The sequence below is a fragment of the Daktulosphaira vitifoliae genome, unplaced genomic scaffold (genome assembly GCF_025091365.1).
Source record: "Daktulosphaira vitifoliae isolate Bord-2020 unplaced genomic scaffold, ASM2509136v1 Scaffold_2, whole genome shotgun sequence".
NCBI lineage: Eukaryota > Metazoa > Arthropoda > Insecta > Hemiptera > Phylloxeridae > Daktulosphaira > Daktulosphaira vitifoliae.
The window spans coordinates 31,131,832-31,143,725 of NW_026099573.1; the positions used below are offsets into that span (position 1 = coordinate 31,131,832).

The 11,894-nt window shown below is 28.2% G+C and overlaps 2 protein-coding genes and 1 long non-coding RNA gene across 3 annotated transcripts; all 3 read left to right on the top strand.

Moving 5' to 3' along the window:
* Nucleotides 1-1,810: 1,810 nt before the first annotated feature.
* On the top strand, nucleotides 1,811-3,565 carry LOC126897663 (uncharacterized). Its single transcript, XR_007702163.1, has 3 exons — nucleotides 1,811-1,934; nucleotides 1,999-2,058; nucleotides 3,458-3,565. It is a non-coding gene; the product is annotated as an uncharacterized LOC126897663 (long non-coding RNA).
* Nucleotides 3,566-4,002: 437 nt separating this feature from the next.
* Nucleotides 4,003-5,581, top strand: LOC126898134 (uncharacterized). Its single transcript, XM_050672083.1, has 4 exons — nucleotides 4,003-4,546; nucleotides 4,610-4,773; nucleotides 4,845-4,963; nucleotides 5,252-5,581. The coding sequence occupies exons 1-4, from the start codon at nucleotides 4,257-4,259 to the stop codon at nucleotides 5,579-5,581; spliced, it is 903 nt and encodes a 300-aa protein (XP_050528040.1). The 5' UTR covers nucleotides 4,003-4,256.
* Nucleotides 5,582-9,879: 4,298 nt separating this feature from the next.
* On the top strand, nucleotides 9,880-10,895 carry LOC126897656 (uncharacterized). Its single transcript, XM_050671424.1, has 2 exons — nucleotides 9,880-10,239; nucleotides 10,326-10,895. The coding sequence occupies exons 1-2, from the start codon at nucleotides 9,987-9,989 to the stop codon at nucleotides 10,448-10,450; spliced, it is 378 nt and encodes a 125-aa protein (XP_050527381.1). The 5' UTR covers nucleotides 9,880-9,986; the 3' UTR covers nucleotides 10,451-10,895.
* The last annotated feature ends 999 nt before the right edge of the window (nucleotides 10,896-11,894 follow it).

Genomic DNA, 11,894 nt, shown 5'->3' on the forward strand with positions numbered 1-11,894 from the left:
ACTTAAAAAAGTTCTGTTGAAAAAGTTGTCATTTTAAATCCCCGCTGTGGGCAGGTAAAGGGTCAAATTTATAAAAAAAATATATCAAATGATAGGTATGGACATTATGCATTTATTAAAAAAAAATTATATTGATTTGTTCAATTTTGAAAAAGTTATAGAAGTTTAAGGTAAAGAAAATTGAAAATATTTCGAAAATTACCGATTTTTAAATTTGTAATTTTTTTGGAGATTTCCCCCATTTACGGGGAACGAGGGAAATTTTTTCAATTTTTGAGGAAAATGTCTTCGACTAGATACCATTTGTGATCTTTTGACATATCATTGAAAGAAATCGGTTCGGTGAGGGCAGAGAAAAAGTGGTAACAGACACAAAAAAAAAATAAATAAAAAAAAAGAAACATCTAAGTAAAATTAATACCTTTTCAGCTTCTAAAAAATGCAGTAATATGTGACACCGCACTGTACTAGTTACGGGTTAAAGGAATGTATTAAATGAATTATTTAGGTTTTTTTAGAATTAAATTTTACAATGATAAAACTCTTATAATTAGAAATTATAAGTTTCTTTAAAGCACCTCTAAAATTACATTGTTTAAAATTAAAATACAACAAAAATTGTTTTAAAAAACAATTTTTTTTTGTTTGATTATTACGTTCTTTAGATTCTACCTGATGCATACTTGCAATTTATAAAGATAATATTTTATTAATTATATTGTTTCCCTTTTTCTGTTTTTACAAATAAATAATTTCTCAACTAATTTATAAGATTTTCATTGTAAAATGAAAATCTAATCCAAAATCCAAATCATACTAGAATTGAATATACAATTATTTTTTATTTTTAATCTATGTAGCTATAAAATTAATAATTAAAATTTTTTTCGAATTCTTGGGATTAAACATTTATATAGGTCCTCAATAGTATTGCTAGGTTATGACAAACTTTCTAAACGTATACCAGCTGAAAAGTATTTGCGGTTTGCTAAAAAACGACTAATGACAGCTGAGTTGAAATTAAGTAAATTTCGCGTACAAAAATCTACTGCAATATCAAAACTGTCAGAACTTCGTTACAAGTATACAACTTTACAAGAAATAAGAGATAATATATCTATAGCTGATTGTATGGCACTTGAAGCATCAAATAGAAGATTATTAAGCAAGTTAGAAGAAGCTGATATGGTGTTAGTCAAAATAAAAGATTACAGTAGTAAATATTTAGTACAAAATATATTATTGTGCGATTTTTGGGTAAACAAAATATTAAAAATATATATTTTTTTAATAATTTTTCAATAATATTCCGAATGGTAAAGAAATAATATCGTTTAGTTTGAAAAATGTTTAATCGTAGTTTTCTATGATTTTAAATATTGCAGTATTTGTTGTTATCTTAAAATTTCAACTTTCATGCATTGTTATTTTAAAATGCACAGTAAAAATTTAATAAAATAATGTTTAAGGCATTGATACATTTGTTAAATTAATTAGTGGATATATGTTAATATATCCACCAATATCATATTATCATATTATATATGATAATATGTTGCACCATTGATGTAAAGTGGCACTTTAGATAAAATATTTAACTATAATGTTTAGTACATTATTCTTTTGTTCGCTTGCAAAAAACAATTAAATATTTTTAATGATTAAATTATAAATAAATATATCAATTCGCAGTTATAAATAGCCTTAGTAGAACTCTATTTAATGTATATTATTTAAAGATAATGTATAAAATCATACACGAATAACTTTTATGTGTTACGTAATCAATTAAAAAAAAATCAGAAAATTCTCGTCATAAGTTTTTAGTAGAAAGATTGAAAGTAAAAACACAAGAAAGAAATTTTAATGATGGTCTAACTTTGATTAAACACAAAAAAAATACAATTTTACAGCTTTCAAAAATTATACCACAAGTGAGTTTATTAATTCATTAAATTTTCAAAAACTTAATTTAAATAATTTGGTTAAAAATTTTAGGTTTCTATGGCAGTTGAAGTACTTCAGGAAAAATATCTGGGCGAGCCTAAAAAGGAACTAGTAAAGATTTTTATAAATTTTAAATGATAAAATAGATTTTTAATATTGTTATGACAAACAAACATAGATTCCTTGAGTTAGTCTAACCGTGTGCGAGCGGTATCGGGTACTATTATTGAACGTAATTAACCTTAAGTGTCGTTTCGTTCTTAAACTTAGCGGGATGGATTAAAGATGAATCATAAAATAATCATAATAATTGTCTAGAAAATTAATAGTACAGCGACAAAACTACGACTAAATCATAAAAATATTTGACTTGAATATGCACCAGTCGAGTGATTAGCTATATACTGAAATAGCACGACTTGTGAAATAGTTCATAACAATATGAATACGAACTGTTACACTTTCACCTCTGAAATCAACAAGTTCACTATTCTGATCTTTAATTTTAATTTTCACGTTTTATACTTAATAGTCAATACGGGTTAATATATTAGATTATTAGGTGATTCTTCAATTTTATAGCCAGGTGATAACAAAGGATAAAACACGTGAATCGAATACATCTCGCATCCGTTCACAAATTTGACATGTATAATATCAAACTCTATTCTTATCCATGATAATGGATTAATGTTAGTAATTTTATCCAACTCGTGTACAAAACCACATTCAATCATTCGTTTATTGAATCCCAATAACTCTACTATGCAGTTATTTGTTGTGAAATCCATTTTTTTATAAAGATATTAAAACTAATTTACACTAATTTTCACTAATTAAAAGTCACCAGTAATGGTATACCAGCAACTGATATCGTGTGAATAGTTCATGACAGACACTGGCACTCCCAGTATGCTAGTTAGTGGCAGTGCTAGTAAAACAAATAGTTGTTCTACTGGCGCGTCATTTCCCTCTACCATACAGTATGATACCAATGTATCAAAAAAATGTAAACAACAATAGTCGCCCACCAAGTGCTGGAATTATGTAACATGTATAAAATATGTATACAGTACGATTTTTGATCAAAATGGCTTGCGCTTACCGTTGGGGTGACGACAAAACTATTTTGTAAAATATTAGACATTTATGTTTCACCACGATTTGTGCAATATTTCATTTAAAATTAAAAGAAAATCTAAAAAATTGATGGATAATTAATTTTTTATGGTTTACATGTAATAATAATAGCAACTAATAATCTATTAGAATTTAAATTTATCATAAAAAAATTTAAAATATCATTAAAATGTTATTGTGAAAACGATCATGTAATACAACTTGTATTACATTATCGTATTCAGTGTATGATAATTTTGTATAATACAAGATAATCACACTTAAGTTTTGATTATTCTTATACTTATTTTAATATGTAATGCATTTAAAAACATATTTAATAGTACAGTTATGAATTTTAATAAAACATCCATTATTTATTGTTCAATAGGCTAATGAAGTTGACAACTATATAAAAGCAAAAAATAATATAAATATGACCTACAAGATGATCAAATCCTTAGAAAGACAGTTAAGTTAAATCTTCTACCTATACCCAAAATTAGTTAATTATTGCTTGAATTAAATGTATTTAATTAATAATAAATACCTTTCATTTCTGTATAAATAATGTGTTAATTAGATTCATAATAGACTACAATATTGTAGTCAAATGACAAAACTGCTATTGATATTTATTATCTATGGCAGTTCTAGTTACTATTTGATTCGTAATAATCAAATCATCTTATATCATAAATCAGTTAACACAGTTCAATTGATTATATATAATTATAAAATGAACTTATTATTCATTTAAGAGCAGAACGTAAAATTCAATAGCCAAATCCACAATTAGCCGTACATTTACAGAAAAATATACTTATCAAGCGCCTGTATTTCTATGAAAAAATTAAAATTTTTTTAGTATGAATTATTTATAGTCACTGTAATGCAAAATTTCCGTGGTTACGTGTTTTATATAATTTAATTAAAATATTGATAAACTATGTACAATCGTGGTAAGTGGATAATAATGGAAATTATTCATAATTAATTACGATTTTTAGTCAGTCAATTGTTTAAGTAAGTTCAAAAACTTCATGAAGATAAATAACAGCATTATTTAAAAAAATCACAAGTTAATTAATTGAATTAACATTGTTAACTTAACAAATAATTTTTTTAATTTTACACTTTTATAAATAGCAGTTGCGCCACAAATCATCATAATATTTAATAGCAAAAAGATGAGCTACGCATTCTTGAAAAATATATTCAAAAAAAACAAAAAACAAAATAAATCAAAATATAACAATGACAAGAATCAATTAGGGAACTCACGTAAAGAATATAGTGTTCAATCCCCTATATATCATGCGTTTTGCTTACAAATAAGAAACTTAGAATTGTACCTGAATAAAAAACGAAATTTCGATTTAAAACCAAACTGCCTAGAATTTATAAAAACTCTAAATAATTTCGAAAGTTATCTCAATGATAATCCACAATTAGATTACATAAAACAAACATTTTCAAAGTAATACAATTTAGGAAATTAGATTTTGGTCCATTATTAATAAGGTTAAGTAAAATAATTTAGGGAACAACAAAAGCTCTATTGGAATATGACACAAGAACTCAGTCAATGTTTCAGTGAATTTATTTCGGTAATAAAACATAATATATATATTTCTCATCGAAATGAAAGCATTCTTAATATTGCACATGAAAACCTTCCAATCTATCAAAACTTAGAAGAAAAAAGTGAATTATTAATTACTTGTTCTACTTATAATAGAATTATTATAACATTTAAGTATATTTTTTATACGAAGGTCTTCAAGCTTGTATTGATACGGAAATAGCATTGAAAGCTCGAATGTTTAAAAAATGGTCTGTGCTAAAACTATCAAAAAATAAAAATTTAGTTAAAAAATTCCAAATGGAACTCGTCGTAAGTAATTCTTTCAACAAGGTTTTCAATTTAGATTTTTTAAGTATAACTCTCAATTCAAATAAGGTTACTATTTAGGAATTTTTGTGTTGAACAGATTGTAATTAACATTTTTGCAAAAGAAATAAATATAGAATTCTGGTTCATTTATTCAGAAATAAACGTAGTTTAATGTAATTTAAAAAAAGGATCGCGATATACAATTAAATTACTTTCACGTTGACGTTTCTTTAATTTTTTAAAATTATAAATTATAAAAATTATAAATAAATTATTTATTAATTTAAGGGTCAAAAAAATATAATTGCTTTAAGGCAAAAGCAAATGAAAATACTTGTAGAGAAATATTTAAAAATTAAAAACAATACTATCAACAATGATAAATGCAAAAAATCAATAGCAAATTATAAACCACTGGTAATAAACGAGCGATTAGTGAATGATAACAGTGAAAATATTAGTCATAATAATTCAAAAAAATTAACTCCACCAGTACAGCTGAACACAAATTTAGAAGAAAAGTCACAATATATTATTCCAGACCTAGGAAGCAATACAACTGACAATTTACAACTTATGTATGAACAAGAAATAATGATGGTTAATGATCATGAATAATATTTATTTACGAAAACTTTATTTTTGTTTAACATTTAATTAATATCCAGTTTTTAAATTGCTTAAAAATAATTTATCCTAAAAAATATGAAAGTTATTCACTTACAATCATAACGAAATCTACTTTTAATTTATTAAGAATAAATGTAATGTTTACAACATAATATTATTGGGGCGTTTATTAGATTTATTTTTGTAGTAATAAATAATTATATATATGACACTTGCTTAACCTTTTTCAGTTCTACTCAACTTAAACATCCGTATCAACATTCGTCTCTGAACTAAGTCATCTTATTCCTGTGTCAAAATTCTACGGAACTCCAGTAGCCGTAAGGGTATATATTTTGACATTCAAAATATATACCCTTACGTCAACATAGCACTCAAAATATTCCTCAGAAAGATCTTTTAGTGCTCTAAAAAGAGTTAAAACATATCTAAGGTCTAGGATGACAAATAAATTTATTTATTTATTTATTAAACGAAACTTGCCCAATACAATATTTGTAAATATGTAGTACATAACAATTGAAAAAAGGTATTTACAAAAGAATATTTAGTTACAGAAAGTTTTAAGTAATCACACAAAGATCATTTAAATTGAAAGTGACAAATAAATATAAGAGTAACTATAAAATATATTGAACTAGTAACTCAAACTTAAACTACGGCATTATAAAGGATGGGTTAGTGTTAGCTTTTCTCATCATGCGGATTATAGGAGAATTGAGGAGATAGTTTATGGTAGAATAGGGGATAAGGAAGGCAATATTTGAACGAGTATAGCGAGGAGGAACTTAAGGTTTATGAGGGATAATAAATCTGGGGAATCAATAGTACCCGAGAGAAGACCTGTTAAAAATGAGAGGTTGAAAGAATGCCTTTGATCAGCATGAATAAAGAGGTTGAGGAAATGAAGAATAAGAGCATAATTATGAGGAGGATGTTGGATAGAGAATTTGGAAGAAACGAAACGTAGGAACTTACGCTGCACACGTTCTAACATATCACTGGCACCAGAAGAAGGTGGGCCCCATAGGACACAGCCATATTCAAGAATCGGACGAACTAGGCCCCAATATAATGATTTAAGGGGAGAAACCATGTGTAACTCCTGGGTTATGCGAAAAACAGAACCCAGGATTTTCAATACTTTGCAAGAATTTTTTTTATGTGTTTTATAGGGCACAGGGTACAAGTAAGGGTAAAACCCAGGTCACGAATAGAATTTCCAGAAAATTTTAGAGGAATGTCATGGATCGAATAAGAAAAATAAATAGGGTCACTTTGGCGTGAAAGTCATTGAGGAGCATTTGTTAATGTTAAGGGAAAGACCTAAGGACCCGCCCCACATAACTAAACATTCAAGATCTGATTGGAGAATAAGACAATCGGACAATGATTTAATGCGATAATATAGTTTCATATCATCAGCAGAAATCAATAGTTTGGCGTGATGAAGAATTGAAGTGAAAGAATTTACAAATAAGGCAAAAAGGAGGGGAGAGAGAACAGCACCTTGGGGGACACCTGATGAAGGAGAAAAGACATCGGAGTAAGCACCGTGGACTGAAACTAAATTATACAAGATTTCTTTATAGAAGAAATCTATGTGTAAATTATAATGTTATGTTGTGTGTATAATATGAATTTATTTGATAAATAATTTTATTATATAAATTTTTTTTTAAATATGTAATTTTTTCAAATTTTTTTGTGGTAATAGTAAGTAAGGGCGGGAATAAAACTTTACTTGGAGCGTCAAAACTTTAAATACGTCTCTGCACATAACATTATATGGCAAAACTAAGAATCGTTAGCATAATGCGTTGGGTTGTGTTCCATGCGTATATTTCTTTTGAAGACTTTTTTTTTTATGCTTGTTTTCCAAAAAATAATGATGAGCAAAAAAAAAAAATTTACGCCTGGATTTCAACCCAATCCAACCGGGGGTCCTCGAAGACTGTAGATCTTTAGGTGAGGGTCTGTGATTTAATTTACTTTGAGAACCTCCGCTTTAGTTGATATTAACAGTCAGTGTTTGTGCTAGTTAGTTTTTGGCTTAACCGTTCTTGAATCGGTAAAGTCTGCTACTTTTGAGTTAGACCGTGCTTACAGGATTAAAAACTACCCCTTTAGTGGTTCACTAATAGGAGAAATTGAGACTGACCAGTGTACCCAACGGGAGCCAAAACGATAAACTTAAAGTTAAAAGTACTGATTCATTTGTGTACTTTTTTTTTGTATCTACGTCACAGTACTACCGACGTTTAACAGTATTTGAAGCTAAAAACGTAAGGGTTATCTCTAGCTTCAAGTTGGATAGTAGAACTTCACGCATAAATATATCCTGACGGGTAACGTTTGGGCATATCAAAATCAACACTTCTTGAAATTGATCTGGAGTCAATCTTATCACAACTCTAAAATTTTTAAACTAAGGGTCATTTTCGTACAGTTCTCTGATTATTGTTTCGGACGATCCAAATTAATTTTTATTCATTGAATATCGTACCCATGTAGATTTTTTTTTCTTATGTAATTAGTTGGTACATAAATCAACCAGCTCTTCACATGAAATTAATGAAACTGAACGTACAGAATGGCGATTCTGCACCATGTGTCCGTCAAAAATGTGCTAACATTTTTTTAAAAGAAATTTAGTGTTGTGTTAGCGTAAAAATGTTACCTATTGTTTTGTGGCTGATATATTATTAATAGTTGTTTTATTATAGTATTATAACTATCTAGAAGTGACTATGCCTATCATAGAGTATAGGCCTATATATTTACGAGAGGTCCACAATAATTTTCACCGTAGTTCGCCTAGCCCAGGGTTGGCAACCTACAGCTCGTACTAACCACATACTAGATTGATGATGATACTAGAATGATTTAAAAATCATTCTGATTCGATTAACGAAAATTAGGCACCGATTTGATCTCTCAGCGACTTGTACTCGCTTTTCACCATACCCGTGACACGCTTCGTATGTCCGTCAGAAACTCTCAAACACCATCGTAGGATGTTTTTATGTAGGATTTAATTCGCTTTCGATGCAATACAATTTGTCGTCTTCACCGGTGCTTTGACTAGAATGTATAGTTTGTTGTTTCAAGTAGAGGTAGGTAAATATAATAAGTATTATATATTTAAAATACATGTTTTTTCCAATTATGAAACTTTACTATATTTTTAAAGTCAATAAGAATTGTCAAAAAAGAAAAAAAGGACTACTGTTGGATATTACCACGAAAATTTTTTTATTAAAATATATATTTAATAAATTACCTATTTTATTATTTATAAATTAGTACATATAAATTGTTATTTAAAAAACTTATTTTTAAACTCTGAGGATTAGAGTAGGTAGGTATTTGCAGTTTTAGATTGTTTATATGTTTGGCAATTTTCATTGATTTTGGCTTAGCTGGACATAAAACCTTTACTCGTAACCTAAGTATCTAATATTTGCCAAAATTAAAAAGAAATTATTAATGATAAGACTATGGTTAACACAGCATCATCAGTAATCTTAGCGTAAGTTTAGCGAGAAAAATCGATCAGAGCTAATATAGACGGCGAGAAGATCTATCTCGGTACTGTCTCTCTGAAGAACATGTTAGCTAAAAGAGAGGCATCTCATGGGTTTGTCTCATTAGGTTTAACATGCGAGATATAGTATATATGAATGGGGCCAGGAAGCTCAGAAGGAGCAGTGCTTGGGTTTGGCCTGTTGTTTGGTCGTTTTGGTGGTTTAACTACCGCAGGTAGTAGGAGGTGTTGTGCAATGATTTTCTGGCTTGCCATGATAAATCCTGGGTTGTTTATCCATTTGGTTTGCACTCTGTTGGTTTTACATATTGATTGGGCTTATAATATAAAATATTATCATTAAAAGATGAAAATAAATACTATATTGCTATCTTTACGTTACATGAGATATGTAAACAATGGGTCATTTCTTTAGAAAACATAACTGCAATTGAAGGGCTCCGTGCAAAAACGAGACAAGTCCACTTTTTTTCAAAAGTCACTTTTTGATGTTATCATATGTAGATTCTTTTTCTTTATAATTGTGTGCAACAACGAGACATGTCCAATGATTATTTACGGAGTTATTAAGTAACTTGTCTTGTATAAGATATTATGAGCAACAACCAGGTAAGTCCGGACTTGTCTGGTTTTTGCGCAGAACTGTTGGCTATACTGTAAATTAGTATTGATAGTATATATTTGTAGATATTCGTAAAAATATGTTACTGATAATATTTTGAATTTAGTTTCCATTTATAGTTGTAAATATTAAGACTGATTGTAAATATTAATGTTAATGTATAGTTTTTACTTTTATTTAGTTGCTGTAACAGGCAGTGTTATTTAGTTTTATTATATTTTAAAATGAACTGTGATAATATAACAAAACAACTTGAATATGATGAATCTAACTCTGAGTCATCATTTGAATTTAATTTTGATGATGACATTCAAGATCCAGATTATACAGTTTTTGAAAATGACGATCTCGGTGGCATACTGTGTTTAGATTCTGATCCAGATGATCATTTTGAGCCACTTTCAACGACACCCTTAGGATTAATCAATATTATATCAGAATCCAGTGAAGATGATCAACCTACATCCATTCGTATTGGTAAGAAAAGAATACAAAATAAATCATGTTGGAAACGAATATTATAAAAAATTGTAGGTNAAACGTAATATTATAAAAAATTGTAGGTCTGAAGGTATTGGATATAATTCTCTGCGTGACAAAACAATTATTGTTCCTCCTAGAACTACAGGCCCCGACTGTCACTGTCGTCAAAAATGTTTTACTAATGTATTGGATGACCAAAAATTAAATTTACTTGTAACATTTAATAATATAAGTGATAAGAACAAACAAGATACATATTTGGGTGGATTAATTAGGGTCAAACCTGTTATTCGTCAAAGGAAAAGAGATGGTAGTCGACCAAGTAAAACATGTTCTGTAAAATATGAGATAAAAAGTGGTTTAAATATTATCCCAGTGTGAAAAATGTATATATCAGCACAAATTTTTTTTTCTAAATACATTATAAGTACATCTTTCATTTGACATACTTTTTATTAAAATTGGACAATTTCCCCTTATATAGGGGGCGTTCAAAACTTAAAATATTGTAAAAAACATAGATCTTTTTCAACTGAACTTTTGAAAATGTTCCGGAAATACTGCGTCCTTTAAACATATATCAAATCAAAGGTTATGTTATATACTATCAAATGAAAAAAAAAAATTTGTCCCGACATCTTATCTTCTATGTGCAAATGGCTGTCGAAAATTTAAAAAAAAATGTAATGTTTGCGATAAAAATTACATTTTATCGGGATGTTTTTTGTACTTAAAACTGCCATAACTTTTTCAAAAATGAACAAATAAAAATAATATTTTTTTGTATTGAAACCTTAGATATTTCCCTTTCATTTGATATAATTTTTTTTGAAAATCTAACACTTATTCTGCTCACTGGGAGGATTTAAAATAGTAACTTTTTTACAAAAAATAACTTTTTCAACTTAATTTTTGAAAATGTTCCGGAAATACTGCGTCCTTTAAACATATATCAAATTAAAGCTTATTTTATGTACTACAAAATGAAAAAAAAAAATTTGTCCCGACACTTTTTTTTCTACATTTAAACGGCTGCCGTAGTTAAAAAAACACTATTTTTGTGTTAAAATTTTCGATTTTCGATTTTAAATTTTCAACTTAAAAATGCTATAACTTTTTGAAAAATGTATATATCAGCACAAATTTTTTTTTCTAAATACATTATAAGTACATCTTTCATTTGACATACTTTTTATTAAAATTGGACAATTTCCCCTTATATAGGGGGCGTTCAAAACTTAAAATATTGTAAAAAACATAGATCTTTTTGAACTGAACTTTTGAAAATGTTCCGGAAATACTGCGTCCTTTAAACATATATCAAATCAAAGATTATGTTATATACCAGGGGTGGCCACAACGAGGCTCGCGAGCCACATGCGGCTCTTGAGTTAATCTGGTGCGGCTCTCGAACCTGAGTTCAGAGTAAAAATATTACTGATTTAAAACAATATAATAATGCAATGTACAGGTTGAAAGTCTTTTAAGCTTTACAAAACTCAACATTTGTTTTGACAAGTCTTTTTTGTAGACTTGGCAACACTGCATACACACCAAACTATGTGTCGATATGGCAACGGTGTACGAGTACATTCTGACGTAGTGGCATCACGAGTCACGACAATCAGTGTCAGTCAGTACTCAGTAGC

Coding starts and splice junctions, on each gene's coding strand:
- LOC126898134 (XM_050672083.1), top strand. CDS start 4,257: ATGAGCTACGCATTCTTGAAAAATATATTCAAAAAAAACAAAAAACAA. Junction 4,774..4,844: donor TCAAAACTTAGAAGAAAAAA/GTGAATTATTAA, acceptor TTTTATACGAAG/GTCTTCAAGCTTGTATTGAT. Junction 4,964..5,251: donor AATTCCAAATGGAACTCGTC/GTAAGTAATTCT, acceptor TATTAATTTAAG/GGTCAAAAAAATATAATTGC.
- LOC126897656 (XM_050671424.1), top strand. CDS start 9,987: ATGAACTGTGATAATATAACAAAACAACTTGAATATGATGAATCTAAC. Junction 10,240..10,325: donor ACCTACATCCATTCGTATTG/GTAAGAAAAGAA, acceptor AAAAAATTGTAG/GTCTGAAGGTATTGGATATA.